Consider the following 26,610-nt stretch of genomic DNA (forward strand, 5'->3'; position numbering starts at 1 on the left):
AGATAAATGAAGCCCATCTGCTTTGACGAGACTGGGCAACACGGAGTTTGCCCCATGATCAAAAAACGCAAAATTTTGACGATAGCACCATCCCCTGAGCCACCTATTGGTAAGTTGGGCTTTCCTAAACCTCTCCTTATTCATCCCAGCTAGCACAGGAACTGAGGTAATTACTACCTGTGCTCCTGTCCCATGAAGAGATCGGGTCAGTGCCTTGAAATCTTTTTTAATATCCTTTCTAAGCTGCCAGTAACAACAGTTTGTGGTGAGGCAAATGTTGTTGAAGACCACTGTTCAAAAATATGGACCATTGCATGTGACCTTTTCCTGGTCATCCCAACAAAGCTGGCATTGCCTTCTTATCCTGTGAGGTATCATATTGTTACATGTGATCTGTACCATGCTAGAAACAGGACATGGATATCACCCTAGCATCCCCTGGTATTCCCACCTCAGTAGCTGGCTCATGTCTCACCCATCAGTGTTAGCCTTGCCCCCAGTGTCTGAATGGTATTTGGTTACCCTGCACTGATAGGAGTGTCAGAAGGAACAGCAGGACTCAGTGGTCTCAGCACCGGCCCAAGAACTAAGCCTGTCTGAGTTCAACAAACATTTGGATGTTGCTCTCAGGCCCATGGTGTGATTCTTGGAGTGTCCTATGAAGAGCCAGGAGTTAGGACTTGATGATCCTGATGAGTTCCTTGCAAATCAGTATATTCTGTAATTCTATGATTCCTGGAACCTCCTGAGACCGAGACAAGTGTCCACCCATGACACCCTGTGAGCCTTGTACCCTGCTGTGTAAGAGGTCCCTCTCTGGTAAAACTTCAGCTCCTAAAGATTCATGTCACTGTTCTCCTCTCAATTAGCATGTCTTAGCTCTCCCTGGGCAGTCAAATGCCACCCTGATGCCCGATCCTGTCAGATCTCTGAAGCTAAGCAGGGTCAGCCTTGGTTAGTACTTGGATGGGAGGACCTCCAGGGAATACCAGAGGCTGTGTAGGTTCTAGTCCCGAGGACTTCACTGTCACCGTCCAAACTCTCGCTCGGCCATGGCAGATAAACCTTAGGAGTTAAAGGGTGGGACCAGTTTTACACATGCTGTGCCTCATCAAAAAGAAAAAAATCCACTGTGCAGGCTAGAAGGACACACCCATGTGGGTAGAGCCCTTCCCAAATCTTTGTTCTTGAAGCCTTGCCATGAGCTCTCCCTAGAGTGCATTAATTAATAAAGAAAAATTTCCTACACAGTTGATTCCTGCTAGGTCTTACCTCACCTCACAGTTCACAGGATTGTGCCTTAAGTTTTCTGACATCTGCCAGTGTCTTGGGCTTTAGACTCTGTTCACATTCTAGAACTGCATTGGTGTTTGGCCAGACAATGCCAAAGAGGCAACAGCTATACAAGCTCATGAAACCCAAGTAAACACATTGGTGATTTTGCCTTGGGACAGATGAGATTTTGCCAGAGTGAGAAAGTACATTTCTAGCTCTCCTGGGTGTGAAGCAAAGCCTGGTGCTGAGACCAAGTGAAACCATTGCTCACACTGTCTGATTGAGCTTGCAGGCAGTCTGACAAAGGAGTTGTTCTGCTTCCTCCTTCCCTCCAGAACAGGAAATCTCATATACTGATGTGCAAGAGACCTTGCATATCATCTTAAAGGGGTGGGCTTTGATTCAGTAAGAATGACAAACGCTTCTGTTAACAAATTCCTGAAACACTAATAAAAAAACCCCAGAGCAAGTCTTTTTTATAAAGGGAATCAGATTTTATTTTTATACCCGCAAAGTTAAAAATATGCATTTAAAAATATTTACAGTGAATATATATGAAATAACCTTTGTTAATGAAACAGCAACATACAGTACTAGAATATATCCACCAAACTGATAAAGTCTACATAAGAAAATGTAACAGAAAGAGAGAGAGAGGTAAATAAGATCCATGCACAATCTGCACCAATGTATTATACTCTCTACCTTTTAGCTTTGAATGGAGTCACAGGAAATTTTGACCTCATTCCTTGCAAATGCCTCTTGTGACTGAGATTCTTCAAACTAACAGAAATTTGTGGGTTGCAGCAGTACCAATACCTTACTTTCCTATGCCAGCCTTTCACATGGGAACCTTGTATTACAGAGTGGACTCAATCTCTCAGCAACCCTGGGAGGTAGCTACAGTTTCATGGAAGAATTTGGCAGATGGAAAAGCACCAGGTTAACTGGCTGGCCTAAGGTTTGTACAGCAAGGACCAAAACTCACAAGGTCTGCTTCATCTCTTTTAATCTCTTGTTACTGAATACATTTCCTCTGCATTTTGAGATGAGCTTTGTCACAAGGTGAGGCTCTCAATACCATGTACCAGGTGATGATGTGGGAAAAAATCCCCTGTCTACAGATAAGGACTTGTCTCAGTAAAGATCTGTGATGTTGCAGTTTGTTACCATGTTCTAGAGTTGAACAGAAGATTATTTTATTGTAGACACACACCCAGATGATTCCCTCCCTGCATGTGCACCACTGAGCAACTGCATCCTCTGAATTTAGGAACCTCTCTGTATCCTCACCTGCACACTCTCACTCTCTCTCTCTCTATCTCTTTCCATCATCCATGCCTGTATATTTCCCATTCCTACCAGCATCTTATTCAATCATGAAAATGTCAAATAGAAAACAGAACAGCAAAAAAATTTGCTGCCTTATTTTTGTAAGTATTTAAGAGAAAATTAATCTGATTTCTTCTGGTTGCTTCTCAACAAAATGTCTTTGACATTCACCTATGTGCACATATATATTTATATATTTAAAAATGTAACAAAAGGCTTATCCCATTTGTTTCAATGGACAAATAAAGGGGTCATAATCCTCACTGCCCAAACCACAAGGCAAACTCAAAGGTAAGTGAAAACAGCTCTAGGAAGATAAAAACTTGTAGCCCTTGTTTTTGTGGTGCCTTTCAATCATCACTGCTGAGCTTGAAGCTTTGTGAAGGTATGACACGATTTTGCAGAAAAGAGTGTCTGGGTCACTTGCGGATTTCTAGCCCCAGAATTGCTAGATCAGTAGGAACTGTTTCTCCCTCTCTTTGGTGAAGGAGTTTCAGAGGATTCTAGCTTTGTTAGTGATTTTTCTGTGGTGGTGGCAGTGGTGATGATGGTGGCTGTTTCTGTCTATTGGCCCAACAGTTCTCTCAGCAGAGTAATGCTTCCCCATTCCCAGTAGCCAACCCTCTCCCCTGGACACCTATCAGCCTTATTTTTTCCTAAGAACAAGGTAGAGGATGCCAATTATGAAACTGAAGCAAAAGCAGATCCAGGCCAGTATGAAGCAGTAGCCATGGTGAGGATTTGTGAAGTACAGCCTCTTGCCTGTGAACCGAGCTGTGTAAATGGAGACTGCAATCAGAATGCACATCCCTGTGAGAAGGAAGAAGGAACAGAGAGTTGGAAAACGCACAGAAACCAGCATTGCTGTGAGACTTCTGAAGTATTGTTGTCCCCGGCGATTGTAATGGCGGTATTGTGCCGAATGAGAGAGGAGCTGCTGCCCATTAGGCTTATTTATGGAGGATTCTTTTGCAGATGTGATGATGTAAGACTCTTGGGGCTTGTTTAGTGGGTGCCATGAGGAATAAACCATTGTTAGGAGGAAATCAGTAATAAGATCTGACGACAGTTTGGTGCTATGTGTTGAATCCCATGAGCAGTAGCTGTCTAACTGTTTATTCCCCTGCCCCCTCAAAACACTTGAATCCTTTTTGTTGTCTTTCAAAGGTATTTTGCAAAACCCACTGGGTTTTCCTAATGAAAATCTGGAATTATTTTCATTATACACAGCAAAAAAACATTCAACCCAACACTTAGCAATTTCTCAGTGCTTTGTTTTCTAACAAAATCGGGCCACTGGAAACACTTAGCTGGCTGACAACCTCCCCTGATGACTATGTGTGGCAAACACGTGTGGTTATTTGTGTTCACAGAGGCAAGGTGTGCACGTGCATACTTACAGCAAACCAGCATGACAGCTCCAGTCATGTAGAAACGTTTGCCTTTTTCCAGAGTGAACAGCTGGATAATGAACAGGATGAGCGCCACGACAGAGAAAATGATCGAGAGGATCATAAAGGCTTGCACAGCTTTGAGGGAAGCTGTCAAAACACAGGGAATAGATTGGAGAAGGTCAGGACTCAGTCTTGGCATTGCGCACCAAGGTCCTGCAATTCACCCTCATGATGAAAATGCAGATGTGACTTACCCTCATCACGACTACTAACTGGAAGCTGAGTGCAGGTCTTGTTGCACATCAGCCAGAGTCCTGATGAGATCGTTCCAAAGCTGGAAGAATTCACCATCCAAACCTGAAATAGGATAGAATGGTTGCATCAAAGGGGAGGGAGGCTGCCTTGCTCTTCTGCCAGACTAAACTGTAAAGTAAGCCGAGTAGCCGAAATGTCTGCAAATGTCGGCACGTATCGGCCGCGATACCGGAGGGATGACAGACGGCCTTGGTTTCCAGAGTGAGGAGGTGTTTGGTCCAGACAAAACACCGGGAAATCTCTCAGGTCATCCTTGCCCTGTCCCCGTGCGCGGCGGCAGGAAGGCATGGCGGTCTGAGCCAGCCGCCCCAGAAATCCCCTCCGACGGCGGACGGGGGGCGGGGGACCCCGGCAGCACCGCCCCCTCCCCTGCGCCGCCAGGGGTCACCCTCGGCACAGGTTTCCCGGGTGGCGGTTGGTCCCGGCCCGGCCGCCCCCTTGGTGTGGGATGCGCCCCGCTGAGGAATAGCCTGGCCACCAGCTGGGGGCTCAATGACGCGCTAGAGCTGTCATCTGCTGATCTCCCCAGCTCCGACTTGTGTTCTCCGTGGTGAAGGGTGTTGAGGTGCTACTGGCTCTGGGATCTGGGGAGGTGACAGACAGAAGCTGCCACCTGTACCACCCCGGCTGCCTTCACTGAGAACACCCATCACTGTTTCATCTCTCCTCATGGCTGTGAGTGGGTGTTCATCACCCATATACCAGAGCACCCACCCACCCGTCCACCTGCCAGCCAAATCAAGGGCTGGCTGCTGCTGCACAAAGTGAAAGCCATGTATCACCCAGGGCAGTCTGCTTACATTGGCAATGGTGGAGACGAAGAGCATGATCACAGTGGCAATGTGAACCACAAAGATACCAGCCAGTAGCACCAACATCTTGAGTCCTTCTAGGTAGTGTCACCAATACAGAGAGATCTGGAGAACAAGAACAGAGGGAGGAGGTGAAGGGAAGGGCATAACTGTAAGCTTTATTTACATGCAAAAATTAGGTTGACCTTAAATCCTTTCTGGAAACACAGAATCACAAAAAACCCCATCACTAAAACCTTTGTCAAAATCGGTTCAAGAGGTCAAATAAAGCCTGGAGGCTAAGGAACCATTCTGGGAGAAGATGTAGAGCAAGGGTAAATAGGTTGGGGGCATTTGAAAAATAGCCTGATTATATACACAGGTTGCTTAAATTGATGTGCGTTAATGTAAAGTAAAAATGCCATACTCCAGTCCTGTGCTCCAGGAAGAGGAGTTTTTGCACATGCTATTCACAGAGGTCAGGAAGGTTTTTTTCTTTTCCTGTTCTCCTTTGGTGTCACAGCCTCTTCCAGCTGGTCTGGGACATGGACAGGTAGTTTGGAGTGAAGGACTGTGTTTTCCTGGGTGCATCAGATGTTGAACAGTGGTGGAGAGCAAACTGAGAGGCAGCCCCTACTCAACAGAACGCTCCATTACATGAAGAGGAGAGTAACCAGAACAGAAATGCCACTGAGGTTTTCCGGAGCTGAGGAAGATACTTAAATTTGCAATGAAAATGCCTGTTTCCCTTTTAAACCTTGAGGCATGCAGATCACTTTATTAGTGCAATAAGATTCTCTTGTAATGCAAATTCCTTGGTTTGTTTTGAGTATTTTTGCCTCTGTACCCTGCAAGCTTTTACTTTCTGTAAGATTTCCTGTCATTGATGAACATGTAACTGAAAAAAGTGGGCAATGTGTTTTAGAAAGTTTGCATGACACTGTTGGTCAAGGCTGCTGACTTTTCACCTGAAAAATTGAAATACAAGAAACAAATCTAAGCTGTGAGAATGAGTGCAGACAATTCACACAAAACAAGTCTATTTCAGGCAGAATAATTTACTGGGTCCACTCTGTGACCAGTAAACTTCCTAGAAAGTTTCATAGGGCTGTGTTGCTCTTTCCCTTGATAGTGCTGATAATGAAGAGCAGTATCAAGCATGTGATTAATGTTAGCTGTCAAGTTATTTTGGTCCAGGTGACTCAGGTAAGGTTTGATGCTGTCACCATTTGTACAGGGTGTGGTAACATTGTCATGAAACAACACAATTATACTTTATGATGTCTTCCACACAAACTGTGACAAAAGGCTTTGTAAAGTCCCATTGATGTGCCTTTTTTTTACTTGACTACTCCACCTCCTCCACTCCTGTCTTTCCTCTCAGTGTGACTATGAGTGGAAGTGTATTCCTGTGAAGTGCTGCAGCTATTCCTTGCACTGCTTTGGATAGTTTCCCAAAACACAGGGGGTAGGTAGGCTTCTTCATCACAGGCACTTTGACCAGTTTAGCATTAGCTGGTGACCAGGAGGAATTCCTTGAGTTCGGGATGTCAAGGAACCAACTCAGCTCTGTCAGATCACTCTTCCCAACCAAACAAGGCCACTCCTTAGTAAGACAGATGAGTTTTGGTGACTAGTCATATCTCCTTGGCAAAACCTGTCAACTGTGAGGTTTCCTTCACCTGGGAGAACTCCCTGGAGCTGTTTAGCCCTGGCTTGCTGAGTATGGACCAGGACTGCTTGTCTGCTTTGCAGTGTCCTAGCAAAATCCTCATGCTCTAGAGCCTGATTTGTCTGGATGGCTTGGTCACTGTGCCCTCCCCTTGTCACAGTAATTCTGTTAGTGATGATCTTGGAGAAAGCACAGCCTTCTTAGGAGTTCCTCTCTGACTGTAGTGACAGTCATTTCTGAGTTCAGCACTGCTAAAATCCAATTCTCAATGCTATGCAAGCTACCATAGCTTTCCTGACCTAAGAGTTAAGCTCCTTCTTTCCACTGACTGCAGAAAGAACAAGGGTTTCAAAATGCTGGATGGCAATTCATACAGATACTGCCACTGTGCCTTGAACTGAGAAACTATTGCTGTTGCCATGACTAGGTGACATGTTTCCAGGAGACTTGAGTCAAATATTCCTGTCCTTTTGACTACTACTCATTCTTTTTTTTTTTTTTAATTCTCTTGGTTCTTATACAAACTGCAACAAGTGCTCCTGCTACCACAGGGTATTGGTATTCATGCACAAAACTGAGGCAAATTTGCCTGCTCTGAAATTTGCCTTTACTTAGCTAAACTTTTTTCTTCCTTGGTCTCCTTAAACATTCAGTGGGGCTTTTTTCCTGATTATTTTTAGGACCTTCAAACAAAGCTCTCTACTTGAAAGATTAAAAACCTACTTTCATGACACCTTAAAGGACTAGAACAGTCTTTTAAAATGCATTCTTCGTTTGCATTCAGAAATGAAAATGATGGATGTTACTTTACAACATATAAAAAAAACCCCCAAACCATGACCCCACACCAAGGACTTTGACCAAAACTCTATGAAAAACTGAAATCCTTTATTCCCTTTTCTTTTTCTGCCTGTTCTAGCACTGCAGGAAAGCACCGTTAGTTCAGATGCTTTCTGTGCACCTACTTCCTGAGAACGTCAGCATCTCTCCCTGAATACACATGCAATCAAATGCAGACTCCCCCAGGGAATATGTACTCGCAACTTAGTTTTGATTCTTTGTGAGTTAAAGCACAAGCCTCCCTTTCTATTCATTTGCTTTGCCCTTTCTTCATCTCTCTCTGCCTGTTAAATAAAACACAAGAGAACAATCCCAAAGGAGCCATGGGTGAACGAATCGTACTAAAATAGAGTCATCTCTGTCTCTGATGCTGTGGCGTTGACTTTTCCTCCCATTAGACTGAAAAGCTGGCAGAGCATAGGGGACTGACAGGATACGGTTTTCATTTGTTAAGTGTGAGACATCTCTCTCCGCTACAGGGTGGGGTCACATTCCTGGAGCAATAGGACAAAATTGCATGTAAATGCTTTTTCTTCCATTTCCCTACCTACACCGCAGCTGCATTTGGAGTTCCTCAGGCTCTTCTTGGGCTATGAGTCAGTCTTAGCCTTCCTGGAGCTGCCAGTTTTTTCCACTGACTCACCCCAAATCCACAATTATTTAACCTTGCAAGGTTAAGTGTTCAGGACACTGTCAGTTTTAGGACTGCTTCTCAAGAACCAGTCAAGCAATTTGTGAGTCCTCCTCTTGCATTTTCCAGAAGAGAGACCTCAACTAAGCCAATAATAAAAGAGCTGAGACATAACAGTAGAAGGACTACTGAGGCAAGACAGGCTGTTGGGGAAGAAGGTGTGAAGGTCATGCACCTGTTAAGCAGCCTGTATGAGTCAAGAGAAGATCTTGTGCTGAAGACAATGGATTGAGTTTCGTTTTCATTGGATGATGGATGAAGAGATATAACAAGCCACACCAACAGTAACCATGAATAACAATCACTGTAGCAGCCTTCAGTAAATGCCTACAGATAAGAATGACAGACTTAGCTGTGTAGACTATTTCTCTGACCATGCAGGAGTACCTATGCTGGGGAACAACACACAGCTCTGCTGCACTCTAATTCAAGTTCAAGCAGGGCAGCACTATCAATTAAAAATTCAGATAAAGTCTCATGCTGGCAATTTGGTGCCACTCATGTTGTCCCTCTGTCTACTTAAATGTTTTGGATCCTTCTATTTGGAAGGCAATACAGAGAAGTGAGTCTTTGCCCTTGGTTTGCTGCTTGACAAAGCATCAGGATGGAATGCCAAGTGCCACTTGGAGATAAGATAAAGGCCAATGGTATAGTTCCTCAAATATAGGGAGTGGGTTACTCAAGAAGGTAAGCCAGACTAGGTAGAGGTCCTTTGCTTCTGACAGAAGTGCACTGGAGTGAAGGGAGTAGAGTGGAAGTCTACAGGACATTTCTTCAGGAATGATGGGGTTGTCTGGTGTGAAAAATCAGGTCACTCTCAAGTAAATCTGAAATATTTCAGATCTGAACTGTGCCTGAAGGATGTAGCTCATCTGACTTCCATTCCCATACTCCTTGTTGGACTGAGGTCCCTGCTTGAGACTGCCTCTCCCCGGGTGAGTTGGTGGGATGCACTGTGAGAGGTGCTGACTGGGGTGAGAAAGCAGCCAATAGTCTATAGAAGCCTGTAATGCCCAAGGAGCAGAAGACATCTAAATCACACTGCCTATGCATGCTGCGGTGACCTCTGACTCCTCTAAAACTGAGTTTTTCAGCTGAGGGCCCTTTAGTTTGACACATTAGATTTATCAGCAAGGGAAAGGTGGCATTTTGGGGAAAATGCAAATAGTTTTGGCCAGAAAAATCTCCAGAGATTGAAAACAACTAACACAAAAGAAATTCTACCTTTCTTATATGCCACTACAGAATATAAGGAATGCAGTAGTAAGTCAGACCAGTGGTCTGTCTCACTCAGTACACTGTCTGTGATGGTGAGAGTAAAAGCTCCAGTATGTAGAGAATGCACATGAACCTGACCACTGCCTGAGGTGGCACAGAGTCACACTAGCAATACTGGTGGTTCAAATCAGGACCAAGGCCTCTTGGAAAGGAAGGAGAAAATTGAAGAGTAATGGACAGAAAGAAAAAAACTGTTTGATATTGTTTGAGACAGTCACAAACTGCCACCTCTGTTACCGGTGAATTCCTCAGTGCAAAGCCAACCCACAAATAGCAATGCTTCCATGTTGCTACCAGTAAGGGAAACCTTAGCACAGGATAAAACCTGCAGAATTTGTAGATGTGCCTTTTGACTGAGCTGAGGCCATCACTGCATCTTAGCCCTGCTACAACTGCACACCTTGTGACTGTATGCGATGTAAGTCCTCCTTGTGCCAAGGGTCATTTGCAGGATGCAAAGATGAGAAAATCTCTGTGATATTCGAGTGGCATAATGACTTCGGACACATTACATTGTTACTAGAAAGCTCATGACAACCTGAAACAATGACAGAGAAGGATCTTTTTGCTTTCACCCTTCGCTCTGTCTCTTGCCTCAGATCCAGATGAATCTGGAGTCCTTGCTGACTCCAGACTTTTACAAACCACTGTATGTCAGCACTGCTGTTGAGAACCTGGTTTTGACAGACCAGTCTGACTCAACTTACAAGTCAGATGCTTTTTATAGACATGTGGATGAGTAGGCTGGTGCCTCTGGAAAGAGATTTCACGTGTGTGGGAAAAGGGTTGGGCAGAAGGTGTGCGTGGGCACATGGAGACCTTTGGAGCCTCTGGTTTCTGGCAGTGAGATTTCAGGTACGTATGGGTGGTGGCTGTGATGACCCCTTAGGGTACAGCAAGGCTATAAAAGTAGCAGTTGAATGCCAGCCAAAAGGAGAGTACAGACCAGCCTTAGAGGCTACAACTGAAAATAAGCCTAAATAAATGGAAGATTTTGTCTGGTTCTTGTGAAATGTTTCCTGGTGGTATGGTCTCCAAGAGATATGGGGAATTGTCTCCCCAAGGGAGTGGTGAAGCCCCAGCATGTGAAAAATTTCCTGTGGGATCTGACAAATTTCTCAAGAATCCACCCTTTGTAATGAATATCCACTCAGTGAGCGATGCAGAGGGGAGTCACAAAAGATGACACACAAGGGTTTTCCAGCTCTCATGTTTGTGATTCATATGAGAGTGGGGAAATATTGGAGTTCCTAGGGCAGACAGTGAGAAATTGGCATTTTCTCCAGAAGAAACCACCCTCGAGTGCTGAGCCATGTGACAACATCAACTGAAACTCCAATGCTTGCTTGGTAGTAGGAAGGGGAAGAGACAGCTGCCTGGGGCCTGGCAGGCAGCCAGCAGCTGCTGCTGGAGGAAAATAGTGTCACTCCTCACCCTAGAAATGCCAAGGAAGGGCTGGGACTGATGGGCAGCAAGTAAGAGGGAAGGGTGAGGAAGGAGACCCCAGAGCTAATGGAAACACAGAAGTATTCCTCTGCACCTCCAGAGGGGCAGTGGGGAGCACCCTCGCTCCTTAGTGCACTGGATGATCCCTGAGTAGGTTAATTAGACATGGGAATTACTGGCACATGCAAGGGTTCTGATGAGATGCTGAGATACATGAGAAACATTTCTGAGAGGACTGACAGTCTGGGAGTTGATGTGTTGTGTATATGGGTGCCCATCTGCAGCTCTGCATGGCTCCCTCTATGAATGGAGTGTGCATCTCTAGGCTCCCTGTGAACTGTGTGTATCTGTCTACATGTGTGTTTATGCATGGCTTCTTTATGGGTGCATGTATCTACGTGACTTTGACAGTGACAGAACCCACGAGGGACAAGCCAACTGACAGGTCTCAAAGAAAAGTTCAGGTTACAGTGTGGTGTTAGCAAAAGTACACAGATAATTTCTGGGGCGACTTCCTCCTTGCAACATCTCTTTGATAGAGGTGGGAGGTCTGTGGAGCCCACATCAGTTGTGCTTTTGGCTGCATTTTTTGATTAAAACTGGAATCCTGTGATTTGCATAGACAGCTTTGTCTCGATCTTCCCTTCTTTTCCAAGGAAGGGTAACTGAAAAAGAAGTCATTCCTTATCAGATAGAATGTCTCTACTCAAAACTGCAAAATCTCTGAACATGCCAGAACAGCCTAGGAGACACTGAGGTCAATGCAACTCAGGCATCTAAAGAGTCTGAGTTTTTGGGTTAGTTTGCTTCCAGGATGACTTTATGCCTGAAGCCATCTTGGAAAAGACTGCACAGGATTAAAATGCAAAATTGCGTAGTAGCTCCTTCTTTCAACCACAGTGCACAAGTGATGGAGTGGGGGGAGAGTGTAAGAGCATGTACATAAAGCAGACCCGAGAGGATGCTATGCAGCCTGGAGCTGATCAGTGCTCTATGCAGGGTGGGATGAAGATGGTTGTGATGCAAAATACCTCATCTGGCTTCCAGAGAGTTCCTTACACCTGTGATCAGTATGGGCTGGCAGAATGGTATAATCTAGTTCACATTACATGCGAAAATGGCTTTCCATGAGACATCAAAAACTCCCCTGTTTAGGGCACACCATGCTGGCCTGGTTGCAGCTGCTGGAGGCCAACTAGTAGGCAGGTTAGCCCAACTGCCTAAACTTTCCTTTACCAGTGGTTCACATTTCTGGAGTTGGTCTGCAGCAATCCTTTGACCAGACTGCTCCTAGCTCTGAGCATTTTGTAGCTCTCCTCTCTTGCTCCCATGGCTCTCACTATCCTTCCCAGAGCTTTCTGGGGCCAAAAAGGGGATATGTCTCTTAGGAATGAGAAGAATGTGGACACTGGACCCAGTCATGGCAGCTGCTTGCACAATTCCCCTCCTTGAGCAGACTTTGCCCTGTGATGGCAAGAGGACAGCAAAGGTCCTCACCCTGTATTTCCTCTAATACAAACATATTGCCAGGTGGCCTGACATTGCAAGAGCTAAGCCTTCCTCATGAGTCACTGTTCACCTGTTGTCAGCCACTCCATAGTTCAGTGTATTTCTCTGCATGATTGGGGATGACCTAGCCCAGGGTCTGTCCCTGGGCTCTTGTCATGGGTGTCTCCCCATGCCTGTGTTAGACTGGTTTTCACAGGCTAAAGATCTTAATTATGAGCCTGGCAAACTGGTCACTCCAGTGGGTGGGTTCTGGAGCTGAGTTGTCCTAACCTGTCCCTCCTTACCATGAACAACACATGGGCTATTGTGCTGGTTTGAAGGTGAACCAGCAGGGGAAATGAACTCACCACGAGAGAGATTATACGTCAGAGCTAAAATTTAATAATAATATTACAATAACAACACTGACACACAAGGGAAATTGCTTTCAACTCACAATACCCCAGCAGTATAACCCAGTGTCCTGGGACACAAACCCAAGGGGGTTTGTTTGCCCTTCTGCTGAGACCCCTGTGGCTCCCCCAAGTCCAGAGCAAAAGGAAAAGAAAAACCTGTTGGTGCAGGCGAGGGCTGTGGTCTGGGCGAGAGCGGTGATCTCCTGCTGTCGAGGTCCTGCTGCTGCTCTGGATCCGACGAGAAGGTCCTGAGGTCTTCTTACCCACCACTTATGTACCCTCAGGGAGCACTCAGTCCCTCCCCCTGGGCGGGGACTCCCACAATGGGTGATTAACTCTGGGAGCCAGGGGTTGTTGAGCTGTTGATGGCCCATTAGCAGCTCCGCCCCCCTCAGGCTGGGTGTGAAGTGATAATGGCTCCCTAGGCAGCTGCTGCTAATGGCCCATTGTCCTTGGGGAATGAATAGAGGGGGTGGAATACACAGGTTTGATCACCACCACACAGGGTTAGCTGGTCCCTCCAGCTGAACTAGGACATTATCCACCCCTTATTCCACTCCATCTAGTCATTCCCAAATTAACCCCCTTTTTTACCTATACATATATATACACATGTATACAATGAAACATTACAAACTCTTCTCGCTCAAAATTAGGTCCCCTTGTGGTACACAACGTGTTTCTCCATCTTTTTGCATTACCCACCAAGTGCAACCAGGTCCTTGAGCAAAGACAATCCCTCGGGTGGGTTTGCCTTTGTTTGAGGTGGGACTAACCCAAACAGTCTTTCCTAACATACCTCTCATATGGACCACAGGGACTTTATCTCCATCTACAGTATTCAAGAGTTCTGATTGGGCAGGGCCAGCTCGATTGATGGAGCCCCGGGTGTTGACCAACCAGGTGGCCTTTGCCAAATGCAGCTCCCAGTGTTTGAAAGTTCCCCCACCCAACGCCTTCAAGGTTGTTTTCAGCAGTCCATTACATCGCTCAACTTTCCCGGCAGCTGGAGCATGGTAGGGGATATGATACACCCACTCAATGCCGTGCTCTCTGGCCCAGGTGTCTATGAGGCTGTTCTTGAAGTGGGTGCCGTTGTCAGACTCTATTCTTTCTGGTGTGCCGTGTCTCCACAGGACTTGTTTCTCAAGGCCCAGGATGGTATTCCGGGCAGTGGCGTGAGATACGGGGTATGTCTCCAGCCATCCAGTGGTTGCCTCTACCATGGTCAGCACGTAGCGCTTGCCTTGGCGTGTTTGGGGAAGTGTGATGTAGTCAACTTGCCAGGCTTCCCCATACCTGTATTTCGACCACCGTCCACCATACCATAGAGGCTTCACCCGCTTGGCCTGCTTGATGGCAGCACATGTGTCACAGTCATGGATAACCTGTGAGACACTGTCCATAGTTAGATCCACCCCTCGGTCACGAGCCCATCTGTATGTTGCATCTCTGCCTTGATGACCAGAAGCATCATGGGCCCATCGGGCTAGAAACAATTCACCTTTATGCTGCCAATCCAGATCTACCTGAGAGACTTCAATCTTGGCAGCTCGATCCACCTGCTCGTTGTTACGATGCTCCTCATTAGCCCGGCTCTTGGGTACATGAGCATCTACGTGACGGACCTTCACACTCAGCTTCTCTACCCGGGCAGCGATGTCCTGCCACATCTCAGCCGCCCAGATGGGTTTCCCTTTGCGCTGCCAGCCGGCCTTTCTCCAGCGCTCCAGCCATCCCCACAGAGCATTGGCCACCATCCACGAGTCAGTGTAAAGGTAGAGTCTTGGCCACTTCTCTCGTTCGGCGATATCCAAAGCCAGCTGAACAGCTTTCAGCTCTGCGACCTGACTTGATCCACCTTGTCCTTCAGTCGCTTCTGCCACTCGACGTGTAGGACTCCATACAGCTGCTTTCCATTTCCGGCTTGTCCCTACAATGCGGCAGGAGCCATCTGTGAAGAGAGCATATCGCTTCTCCTCTTCTGGTAGCTGGTTATATGGTGGGGCCTCCTCAGCTCGTGTCACCTGCTCCTCTTCTTCTTCAGAGGACAATCCGAAACTCTCACCTTCCGGCCAGTTGGTGATGATTTCCAAAATCCCAGGGCGATTAGGATTCCCTATCCGGGTTCGCTGTGTGATCAGAGCGATCCATTTACTCCATGTGGCATCAGTGGCGTGATGGGTAGAAGGAGCTTTTCCTTTGAACATCCAGCCCAACACTGGTAGTCGGGGTGCCAGGATGAGCTGTGCCTCAGTGCCAATCACTTCTGAGGCAGCTCGAACTCCTTCATACGCTGCCAGGATCTCTTTCTCAGTTGGGGTGTAGCTGGCCTCAGATCCTTTGTATCCCCGGCTCCAGAATCCCAGCGGTCGTCCTCGAGTCTCCCCAGGTACTTTCTGCCAGAGGCTCCAGGATGGGCCATTCTCCCCGGCTGCAGTGTAGAGCACATTCTTCACATCCTGTCCTGTCCTGACTGGCCCAAGGGCTACTGCATGGGTAATCTCCTGTTTAATCTGCTCAAAGGCTTGTTGTTGTTCAGGGCCCCACTGGAAATCATTTTTCTTCCGTGTCACAAGGTAGAGAGGGCTTACAATCTGACTGTACTCAGGGATATGCATCCTCCAAAAGCCCACGGCGCCTAGGAAAGCCTGAGTTTCCTTCTTGCTGGTCGGTGGGGACATAGCTGCTATTTTGTTGATCACCTCTGTTGGAATCTGACGACGCCCGTCTTGCCACTTCACTCCTAGGAACTGAATTTCCTGAGCAGGTCCCTTGACCTTACTTCGTTTAATGGCAAAACCAGCTCTTAGGAGAATCTGGATTATCTTCTTTCCTTTCTCATAAACCTCCCCTGCTGTGTTCCCCCATACAATGATGTCATCGATGTACTGTAGATGTTCTGGAGCCTCACCCTTTTCCAATGCAGTCTGGATCAGTCCATGGCAAATGGTGGGACTGTGTTTCCACCCCTGGGGCAGTCGATTCCAGGTGTACTGCACCCCCTTCCAGGTGAAAGCAAACTGCGGCCTGCACTCTGCTGCCAACGGAATGGAGAAAAAGGCATTGGCAATGTCGATGGTGGCATACCACTTGGCTGCCTTGGACTCCAGCTCATACTGAAGCTCCAGCATGTCCGGCACAGCGGCACTCAGGGGGGGTGTGACCTCATTGAGACCACGGTAATCCACCGTCAGCCTCCACTCTCCACTGGACTTTCGTACTGGCCATATGGGGCTATTAAAGGGTGAGTGAGTCTTGCTGACCACCCCTTGGCTCTCCAGCTCACGAATCATCTTGTGTATGGGGGTCACAGAGTCTCGGTCAGTGCGGTATTGCCGACGGTGCACTGTGGCTGTGGCCAGCGGTACCAATTGTTCTTCAACTTTCAGCAGTCCTACAGCAGAAGGGTCCTCTGAGAGGCCAGGCAAGGTGCTCAGCTGTCTGATTTCCTCTGTCTCCACAGCAGCTATGCCAAAGGCCCAACGCAGTCCCTTTGGGTCTTTGAAATATCCATTCCTTAGGTAGTCTATGCCAAGGATACATGGGGCTTCTGGACCAGTCACAATGGGGTGTCTATGCCATTCCTTGCCAGTCAAGCTGACTTCAGCTTCCAGTACAGTCAGCTGTTGGGATCCCCCTGTTACCCCAGAAATAGAGATGGATTCTGCCCCGACGTATCCTGATGGCATCAACGTGCATTGTGCGCCAGTGTCCACTAAAGCTTTGTATTTCTGTGGGTCTGATGAGCCAGGCCACCGAATCCACACAGTCCAATAAACCCGATTGTCCCTCTCCTCTACCTGGCTAGAGGCAGGGCCCCCCTAGTTCTGGTCATGGTATTCACTGCGCTCTCCCTGTGAATATGACCGGGAGGTTCCTTCAAGAGGATCGGGCATAACATCATCATTCCTATACTGTCTGGAGCCTTGCCCACGAGAGACCAGAGCAGCCTTCAACCTTGAAGAATTCCCTGTGTTAGTTGTGCCTCTTTGCAATTCACGTACCCGAGCTGCTAAGGAAGAGGTGGGTTTCCCATCCCACTTCCTCATATCTTCTCCATGCTCATGGAGGTAAAACCACAGATTGCCGCGTGGAGTGTACCCTTTCTCCTTAGCTGGAAGACGCCTGCTTCTGATGGCAGAGACTCTCGTTTGTTCTGGAGAGATATGGAAGAGTCCTTCCTTAATCTTCTCTTCCAGTTCAGCCAGTTTTGTTTCCACAGCTGAGACATGGGCTCGTAATGGAGCAGTGACAGTGTCTTCATAAATCCTGAGTTTGCTGACCAGTGCACCCACCTTGTCTTCTCCCTCTCTCCACTGCAATGTTGCAAGGTAGCGAGAATACATTTCTGGCCCAAGTCGTGCAAATTTTAACCACATCTGGGATGTGCACTGGACACCATCTGGACTTTTAGGGAATCTCTCATCCTCTGAAAAGATTATCTCCAGTACGGCTAATTCCCTTAAGCACCGGATACCTTGTTCCATCGTGTTCCACTGTCCTTGCTGTACGTGGAGGTCCTCCTTACAAAGATATCTCTCCCTCACGCTTGACAACAGTCGCCGCCAGAGGCTGAGAGTTTCCTGTCTCTTTCCAATGCCCTGATCAATGACAACATCTCGAGACAGGGATCCCAGCTGCCTTGCCTCACTCCCATCTAGAATTGTATCATTGGCTGCAGCATCCCAGATTCGAAGTAGCCAGGTCAAGATGGACTCATTTGCCTGTCGTGTGAACTCTCTCCGGAGCTCACGCAGCTCTCCCAGGGATAGGGACCGGGTGATTATTTCTGGCTCCATTTCTTCTGCTTGAGATGAAGGTCCTGACTCTTCCTCGTCATGCACTATACGAACTGATTTGGTCTTTGATTTTCTTTTCTGGACAGGGGCAACTGCTATCGGTTTCTGTTGTCCTTCTGGCTCCTCCATGGTTTGCGTGGACATGGTGCTGGTTGATGTATCTCTCTTCCTCTCTGGCTCAGTCATGGTCTGGGTGGACATGGCGCTAGTTGATGTATCTCTCTTCCTCTCTGGCTCAGTCATGGTCTGGGTGGACATGGCGCTAGTTGATGTATCTCTCTTCCTCTCTGGCTCATCTGTGGTTTGGGTGGACATGGCGCTAGTTGATGTATCTCTCTTCCTCTCTGGCTCAGTCATGGTCTGGGTGGACATGGTGCTGGTGGGTTTGCTCCTTTTCTCCTCCTCCTGATGATGCTGTACCACACCAAGCAGTGTGCGGTAGGCAGTGGCCAGGGCCCAGCAGGTTGCTGTGAGCTGCACATCTCTGGGACTACCAGAGCATCTTCCTTTCACATAGCTTAGCATTTTGGCAGGGTCCTGCAGTTGTTCCGGGGTGAATTTCCAGATCATTTGAGGAGAGAAGGTCTCCAAATACTGGCCCATATCTTCCCACTTCCCGTGCCACTCAACATCATCCGCTCCCAGGGCAGGCCTCCAGCAAGTCTCCTTAGAGAGCCCAGTTCTGACCCTAAACATGGTGTATACAGTACAGAGGAGACAAAGCAACACTAACAGCAGGATTATGCTGTCTCTAACATCAAAAGGAAGCTCAATATTTTCAATGATTGTTGTAGCAGAGGTGAAAAGGTGGAAGTAACCATCTCCGCCTGTTTTCCCCACAGTCTGGGTGCTATTTTTAATGAGACCCCAGAGGTAACAACCCAAACCAGGACAGGCAGACCAGACTGAATATACATTCACAATGAAATTCATTGCTTCTGATGTTATGACAACATAAACATAGTATATTAATAAAGCAATTTTGATCCTTCTCCCTGGTATTAAAGAGAGCATCAAAACAGGCACATGGTTCCCCATGTGTCGAAATATGAACAGGCCCAGATACACCATCCACATGAACACATCAAGCAACATGGTAGTCAGGGAGTTTCTGTACCCAAATACACAAAATGAAATTGTAGTTCTGACTTCTCTCTCGTGCCCCACGTTGGGCGCCAAAAGATGTGCTGGTTTGAAGGTGAACCAGCAGGGGAAATGAACTCACCACGAGAGAGATTATACGTCAGAGCTAAAATTTAATAATAATATTACAATAACAACACTGACACACAAGGGAAATTGCTTTCAACTCACAATACCCCAGCAGTATAACCCAGTGTCCTGGGACACAAACCCAAGGGGGTTTGTTTGCCCTTCTGCTGAGACCCCTGTGGCTCCCCCAAGTCCAGAGCAAAAGGAAAAGAAAAACCTGTTGGTGCAGGCGAGGGCTGTGGTCTGGGCGAGAGCGGTGATCTCCTGCTGTCGAGGTCCTGCTGCTGCTCTGGATCCGACGAGAAGGTCCTGAGGTCTTCTTACCCACCACTTATGTACCCTCAGGGAGCACTCAGTCCCTCCCCCTGGGCGGGGACTCCCACAATGGGTGATTAACTCTGGGAGCCAGGGGTTGTTGAGCTGTTGATGGCCCATTAGCAGCTCCGCCCCCCTCAGGCTGGGTGTGAAGTGATAATGGCTCCCTAGGCAGCTGCTGCTAATGGCCCATTGTCCTTGGGGAATGAATAGAGGGGGTGGAATACACAGGTTTGATCACCACCACACAGGGTTAGCTGGTCCCTCCAGCTGAACTAGGACAGCTATATTTGGTCTTACTAAGAGAACAGTCCCCATATACTCTCTGCCCTGCTGAAAACAGTTCCAGAGGAGAAGGATGCATGAAGCTGCAAATTTGGCCAATTTCCTTGGTCATTGACCAGCTGTTCTAAGGAGGTACTTCTGAAAACTGTCCCAGCAGGATTTGAAGAAATCATACTCCAGATGGCAGCATCAAGATGTGATGCTTTGCTGCTCTCCCTGCAGTGTAATGACAGAAAGCAGTTTAAGAGGCACTCTAGATTTCCCTCTGGGCAGTTTATATGGGGAACTGCTGCTAGACCTGGTGTCACTCTGTGGGATGAATGGATATGGACTGGCCCTGACAGAGGATCAATACAGGCATATTTGAGATGGTGCTTCAGAACATTTGTTCAGGGCCACTTGTGACTATGAGTTAGTTATCAATCCTGGCAAGACCATGGAGAAGAGCCTCTTTTTCTGTGAACACTGCTTTGCCCCAGCAGAAAAGCCCCATGAAGTACTATGCATCCATTGTCAGGTGGAAATATCAGAAATCTTTCTTGTGCTCCCTTTTAGAGCAGTAAAAGGGCAATTCCAGGCCTCTTACTTCTCCTTGCCTTGAAGGAAGGGTAAAGATATCTCATTTTTAAGTTCTTTCTCATTAGGATTTTTATAGGAATATAAAAGGAAGGAATAAAATTAGGAATGCCATGCCCTGCAGCCTGCCTTATGTTCTGTTGGGTGACAGTGCTGTCACTTCTTTATTGAAGGGTGCTGACACAGGAGTCCATTGAGGTCAAAGAGGTCTACTAGTGCTATTTCTTGTCTTATAGGGCACTTGAACATCTGAGGGTGAATCCTAGCCCAGCATTAGGTTCCTCCTCCTTTTCCATCTATGTGGCACTTAGTGAAGGGAGCACCTATCCATGGAACTGTGCCATGGAAGGGGTGCCATGGCTGCTGCCTGGGGTTGATAGGTCTGTGTAGCCCCATGGAAGCAGGCAGGGCTATGGATGCAGGCTGTAACCCACTGTTCCTCCCACTTTTGCTTGCTCTGAGGAAACTGAAACGGGCGCAGGCTGAGTGCCATGTCTGAACCTTGTGGCTGGGAGGGTGATGAATAGAGAGAAGGAATAGTGCTTGCAGCAAATCTCCGTTGCCTTATTACAAGCAGTCCCCTGAGGTGGGTCTTTTACCAAAAACATGCTGGCTATTATCCACATATCTCCCAGAACTGTTTCAAAATACCACCTCTGCTCCACCCTAGACCACCAAACTAACTCCTGCATGCACTTGCATTGCTCCCACACTGCAGAATTGAAAGACCACCAGCTAGACCAGAAGGGCGACTTTTCCAAGCCCAGGGCTCTCTGTCCTCAGCAGGGTAGCACTGGGGGAGCACTAGCAGCTCTGCAGTTGAGGCACTCACTCCAAAACTTGGTGCCTTTCCACAAGATCCCAAATTGTTCCTCCATTAATGTGCCTTTGGGTGTGGCTCTACTCCATAGCTCTCAGATGTCTCCCTTGGGATGGCACGTACCCAGTGAAGATGCCCGGCTCACAAGTGTAGCTGGTATGAATGGCTCAGACTTTGTGTCATATGTTTGGATGATTAGTCATAGCTGGAGGGAGCTTCCACAGAAGCCTACTGAGAGGAATTCCTTAGGTGGGTGTGCAGGGCCTCGAATGAACGAGCTGCATTTCAGGGTGTGCTTCCAGGCACTGCAGTGCTAGTAGGATACCTCAATTTTTATTCTTTTTCTATGCTAATCCCCATGGGAGCAACTAGAAATTAGCTGCCTTTAAAAGCCCTACCTATCTTAGTGCACACAGTCCCCACGTAGACTGGGTGGAGGCATTCAGCTGCCTTATACCCCTGTTATGATAGGAACAATAGCTAATGGACTCCAAGTTTTCCCACTTTTCATGTCCAGCTCCCTCTTGTGTGTTTGCTCAGAAAAGAATCCCACTCCATCCAGAAATGTCAAGTGGGCAGTTCCTGGGCAACTGCTCTCTGAGGTGCCTTGAGGAATTCAAAGCTTCTGACTAAAAGTTGTTCTGTGGCCACAGCATTTCTTCTTTGTTTTTTTCCCCAAAAATTATTTAATTGTCACATGTATTAAATGATAACTTCTGAAAACTCTCTCTTTCCACTCTGGTTGCTGACTCCTCTGGAAACACTCATTGCCTCAGTCAGCTTTCTCACCACTCAAACACATGTATTTCTCAGGCAAAAGGCACCACTTGCATGACTGAGCAATAGGGCCAAAGGGGACTTTGAAATTCACAAAATCCATCCTCCTGCCACAAAGTTCAGGTCAACTCAGCCTGTTGGTCATTCATATAGTAATTGTGCACAGACTCAGTCTGAACCCCACCCATTCCTGGCCGTATTGGTCTAATACTGTTTCAGTCTCCCTCAAACTGCAGGAGTGGGCTGGGTTCCTGCAACAGGAACCAAAGTGTGGTGCCAACAAACCAGCTTTGCTGCACTCTCTTTCTCAGACCTCAAAAATTGTTCAGATTTGACCACAGGATGCAAACCACAGCAGACACATGAAATGAGAGAACTGGTGAAGAAGCAGAGGGAAAGGAGGGGGTGGTTGTGTGGAAAAAGGCAGGTGAAGAGGGAAAATTGCCAGTCTCTGCAATCTTACACTTCCCATCAGTGCCTCTACCCCCTCGACACACCCTACCATGCAGCCTGTGGTGCTCTTAACAATTCCACCCGCTCCCTCACTTCGCCTCACAGTGCTCCCCACTCCAGGGTCTGTGCTGCCAAGGAAGGCGTAGTATGCATTTCTATCCATCACGTGGCTTTGCCTAAGAACTGGGGCTTGGCTTCAACCTCAGGAGCTGGGACCTCCACAGAAAAAGAGAGATTGTTTCCACTGTACCCCAAAGTTTGCACCCTTGGGGCCTCTCAATCTTCACTTGGAATGATTGCTATTGTTTTAAATTAGAGTTTGGCAAACTAATGATAGAGGGGATAGAGACAAGCAGAAATATGAAAGAGCTGGAAAAACCAAGCCAGCAGCCCTAATTCCAAGCAGGCATTTCCCCCACATTTGTAAACAATGCTATTCCAAAAGCACAAAAGCACACAACAGCATCTGAGCCAGTGCTGGCCCAGATTGGGTACCCTATGGCCGTGCCCTGGCTGCACATGCCTGGGAGGTGAAAATAACACTGTTGCTGCCAGTGCTCAAGGGTTGCAACCACAGCACCCTGCAGCGTCCCTTTGCCCTGCAATGCAGCTGGATTTCAAAGGAAAATATGAAAATTAAGGTGCATCCCTTGGCTCGAGTGCTGAGTGCCAAGGTGAAGAGACGAGAAGGAGCAGAAGAGAAAAGCAGATTGGTACTGCTGGGAGAGGGGAACAGCCAGTGACAGACAAAAGTTGGTGAGAATTTTCAAACAACTCTTACCTTGTGGGCTGGGGCCGGTGCTGGCACCTGTGAAGAAGGAGAGTGCTGGGCTGCAGTGCTGATGTCTTGGAGTGCAGAGCTGGAGTGAAGGGGAGTGACCTGGTGGTGGTTTAAGTTTCCTCTGGTGGTGTGGGAGGGTGCTGTCTTTCCACTCTGTTTTAAAGGAGTTACTATGAATCAGTCTTCCTTTAAAGAGAAGGAAAAAAAAAATAAAATTAATGAGCTACGCCCTGCTTTGTTGGCAGGCAGTCAAGAGTCTCTGGGAGGAAACCAGCGATTCAAAGAAATCTGTACAGGGCTGCGTCTGACTCAGTGTGCAGTACAGAGACCGCAGCCTGGAAAATCTACTGACGCTGATCCAGCTGAGTAAGAGAGGCCCACAACAGCATCTGTTTATAAAACTGAACTTCTGGTTGTCATAAAAAAATGTATAGTTTGAAATGTGGCAACGGGACTTCAACAATACAATCACTCAAACAAACAGTGGGTTGGCAGGGGGGATCGTGAGGCTGGGTGAGTCACCGCATCCCCTCCCTGTGCTGCCTGGAGACAAGTCACTGAGGCTGCCAGCATGTGGGAATTCAAATCAGACCTGTGGGGTTGGCATGGACAAGACTTTCAGGAACATATCAAGGAGGAGAGATGCTCAAAAAGCAACTCTGGCCTGGTGGTGACTTTGGAGTAAGTTAGACAGATGGTGGTGGTTTGCTTCCACAGGGAGAGAGTAGGCAAGGAAGAAGAAATAAGCTTGTTATTCACAGTTTTCTGAGGTCAGCATTTCTTGCCATCTTAAAGGCCTCTAAAAATAGATCCTTTACATTTGCAGAGAATTGGCTGGTGGAGTTGTCTTGTATATTCTACAGGCAAGATTGAGTGGGGATGTGCTTGAAATGTAGATGAAAGGGGAAGAAGTTCATCAGAAAGCATCCATGTTAAAATGTGATCCATATTGTGAGAGAGCTGGTGGTCTGCTACTGCAATGAATCAGCTGTGTCTTTACAGAGGCTCAGCAAGAGATAAGCAGATACCAGTAAAATACCTGGCAAAGGTCTTTCCCACTTTAACAAAGATGACAATGAATTGCATTTTTTTGAAAGACAAAAGTGGTGCTATTTGACATCTACACAGATTAAAAGATCTTGCTGTTTTTCAGATTATGCCTTCTGTCTGTTGTTATTGATATGTCTGGTCTAATTTTAGACTATAGCAACCTGCTTAAAAACAGAGCTATGGATAAAACAGCAGCAAAGATGACACATATGGTGGGCAAAGACAATCCCGAGGGAACTCTTCCATTGATGGAAAATAAGGACAGAGTGTTTTTTTCTCAGGGACAGAATAAGCTTAACTGTGTTTATTACCTGTGGGTTAGAATTTGCTTCTTGGTGATATGCATGAATATAATAACCAGAGAAAAGAAAGTTTATTTGCTTTCTGTGTAGGAGGAGTTAGCATTTGCATTGAGCTGCACTGTCCATTTGCCCTTCTCTGTTCCCTCAGCAGAGTTTATTGGAGTGAGGGATGCTCAGCCCCACACAAAATACTAGAGTGCAGGATCTCAAAGCAAACTCTGTGGGCCAGAGTTCAGCTGTATCTCTGCCCCAGACCTGTTCACAAGTGACTGACCACTTGCCAGAGAGCAGCTTCCTTCACAATCACAGAATTGCTTATCTGAGACCCATCTGCATCAAAAAGACACCTCACACGGGGCAACAACAGTGGTGCCCCCTAAGAGGCTGGGTATGAGGTGACCCATGATTGGCAAAGTGTTATTTGTCCAGAGAAGGCAAACTAGTTTTGTACAAACTTCTCTTTAGCCTGGGAGGCAGTGACAGGTAATTGCCAATATCAGAGGCTTTACAGGGATGCAGTGCAGTGTCAGCATCAGCTTGCCCACAGGAGCCCTGCATTCTAGTTATCCATCTGCAAGTCTTGGTGCCCAGCCAGGAGAATGAAGAAAAGTAACCAGACAGGGCCCATGGGCTGTCACCTTAGGCCTGGAGAAGCACTGGTACCCTGCCGACAACTGGTTTCATTCCTGTTGCTAGACCCATCAAGCCAGGTATGAGAGAAAGTAACAGCACATGTCAAGTGAACAAAGGTGTGGATAGATGCTCCTGTTTGGGAGCAATGCTGCATGACAACAAGATGATGGTTTAAGCAAGTGAGGGTACCCCCCTATAGTCAAGGTACAATGAGGTCAGGGGAGAGCTCATCTTCCACTGAAAAGACTGGTAGCTCTTTGGGATATTTCCACCTTGCATCTGGATATGGAGAAAGACTAGAAGAAGTGAGAGAGCTTCCTACCAATTGGTAAAGGTAGAAGGAAGTTTCGAGTTGATAAGATTTGTCAGATTTTCTGTAACTGTTTGTGGATGAATGGTTAGCCCAAAAAGTCTTCATGTGTGTGTGGCTGAGAATCAGCTCTATCTACTGATCTAGAGGGGAGGCTGGTCTTTCTATGTGCCTGCAGCAACTTCTCCCTTTAGGGGGTGTGGTTTCCCCAAGGCAAATTGAAATAGAAAACCCATGACATGAAAAGTCTCATCATGGGATCAAAAGTCTAAAGCTTGCTGCAGGTTTGACACACTAAGGTTGAATTGCCTGAAATCCCCACACCATAATCCATGGTATCCCTTGACCTAAGCACCACTCATTTCACAGACTTTTCTGAATGCCTGCAGTCTGCTAATAGGAGATGGTCAGGTCAAAGCTGTGAGAATTTAAACTGTGAGAATCTGGATTACCATTTCCACAGCCAATGAAAGGGCGAAGTTTGCCCACACATGCCATGCCTATGTTCCTCCCAAACAAGCAGCTTTCAGCTGCTCAAAGTCTGCTTGTTTTGCCATGCTCCACACATTTGCAAACATTACTACTGTCTGTGAACAGTAGCCCTTGGCTAACAAGATGAGCATTCACAGTGACATTAGATAAGACAAACATTAAGGATTTGCAAGACCAGAGCAAACCCAGATCAAAGGAGGAATGGATGATAATGACTGGAAGATGGGGTGTGGAGTTAAGGGTGGTGAAGGCATGGTCAAGCTTGGCTGGAAGCATCTAGAACAGATTGTTTCTAGAGCGTGGGGGTGATAGGAGAAATAGGCCGTGTGCAGATGCAAGAATCTATGCTTGGTAAAGATCTGTAGCTGAGTTCCCATGCTCTCTGTGATGCTTTCAACAGGAATTTAACTATATGCTATTTGGATATGTTTTTCTGGCTAACTCTCTGCAAACACACATTGCATGTTAAACCATCCATAGCCTAGATAGGATGTCTTTCCATCTAAAGATACTTAAACCCATTCCTGTCTGTTATACATGCTCTTTATTCTGTGCATCATCTTGCTGGCTTGGTTACTGCACAAGTGGAAGTGAAGAAGTCCACGATGATCACTACTTCTATGCTTGTCATGACATTGCAAAGGCACAGTTGAGCCTGAGCTAATGTGTGGATTTAAAGAAATCGAAACCAGCAAGTTTCATTTTGCTCTGTGGTGGTGTAACGGATGTATTTTTGTGTGTATTGTGGGGTTATCCATGTGATACAATAATTTGCAGAGACATAGGCCACATCTTGGAGCCATATGATGAACTACATTTGTCATGCCTGACTGTGCAGGGTTTCAAATGTGAGCATTCATCTAC

The 26,610-nt window shown here is 47.0% G+C and overlaps 1 protein-coding gene across 2 annotated transcripts; it reads right to left on the reverse strand.

The window, feature by feature from the left end:
* Positions 1 to 1,753: 1,753 nt before the first annotated feature.
* On the reverse strand, positions 1,754 to 23,119 carry EMP1 (epithelial membrane protein 1). Of its 2 annotated transcripts, XM_071551938.1 has the most exons (5): positions 22,960 to 23,119; positions 5,117 to 5,233; positions 4,256 to 4,358; positions 4,008 to 4,148; positions 1,754 to 3,417 (listed from the first exon to the last, which is right to left on the reverse strand). In XM_071551938.1, the coding sequence occupies exons 2-5, from the start codon at positions 5,192 to 5,194 to the stop codon at positions 3,254 to 3,256; spliced, it is 486 nt and encodes a 161-aa protein (XP_071408039.1). In that variant the 5' UTR covers positions 5,195 to 5,233; positions 22,960 to 23,119; the 3' UTR covers positions 1,754 to 3,253. The 2 variants fall into 2 exon arrangements, with proteins under 2 accessions (XP_071408039.1, XP_071408041.1); XM_071551940.1 differs by lacking the exons at positions 5,117 to 5,233; positions 22,960 to 23,119 and adding an exon at positions 4,486 to 5,083.
* Positions 23,120 to 26,610: the final 3,491 nt, after the last annotated feature.

Source organism: Pithys albifrons, chromosome 3 (assembly GCF_047495875.1).
Source record: "Pithys albifrons albifrons isolate INPA30051 chromosome 3, PitAlb_v1, whole genome shotgun sequence".
In the NCBI taxonomy this organism is placed as follows: domain Eukaryota; kingdom Metazoa; phylum Chordata; class Aves; order Passeriformes; family Thamnophilidae; genus Pithys; species Pithys albifrons.

Bases quoted from the DNA above. Each gene is read 5' to 3' on its own strand.
- EMP1 (XM_071551938.1), bottom strand. From the start codon at position 5,194: ATGTTGGTGCTACTGGCTGGTATCTTTGTGGTTCACATTGCCACTGTG. The intron at 4,149-4,255 runs GTAAGTCACATC...GTGTTTTGACAG, and splicing joins AGTTAGTAGTCGTGATGAGG to CTTCCCTCAAAGCTGTGCAA. The intron at 3,418-4,007 runs GTAAGTATGCAC...TCCTTCTCACAG, and splicing joins AGCTGTCATGCTGGTTTGCT to GGATGTGCATTCTGATTGCA.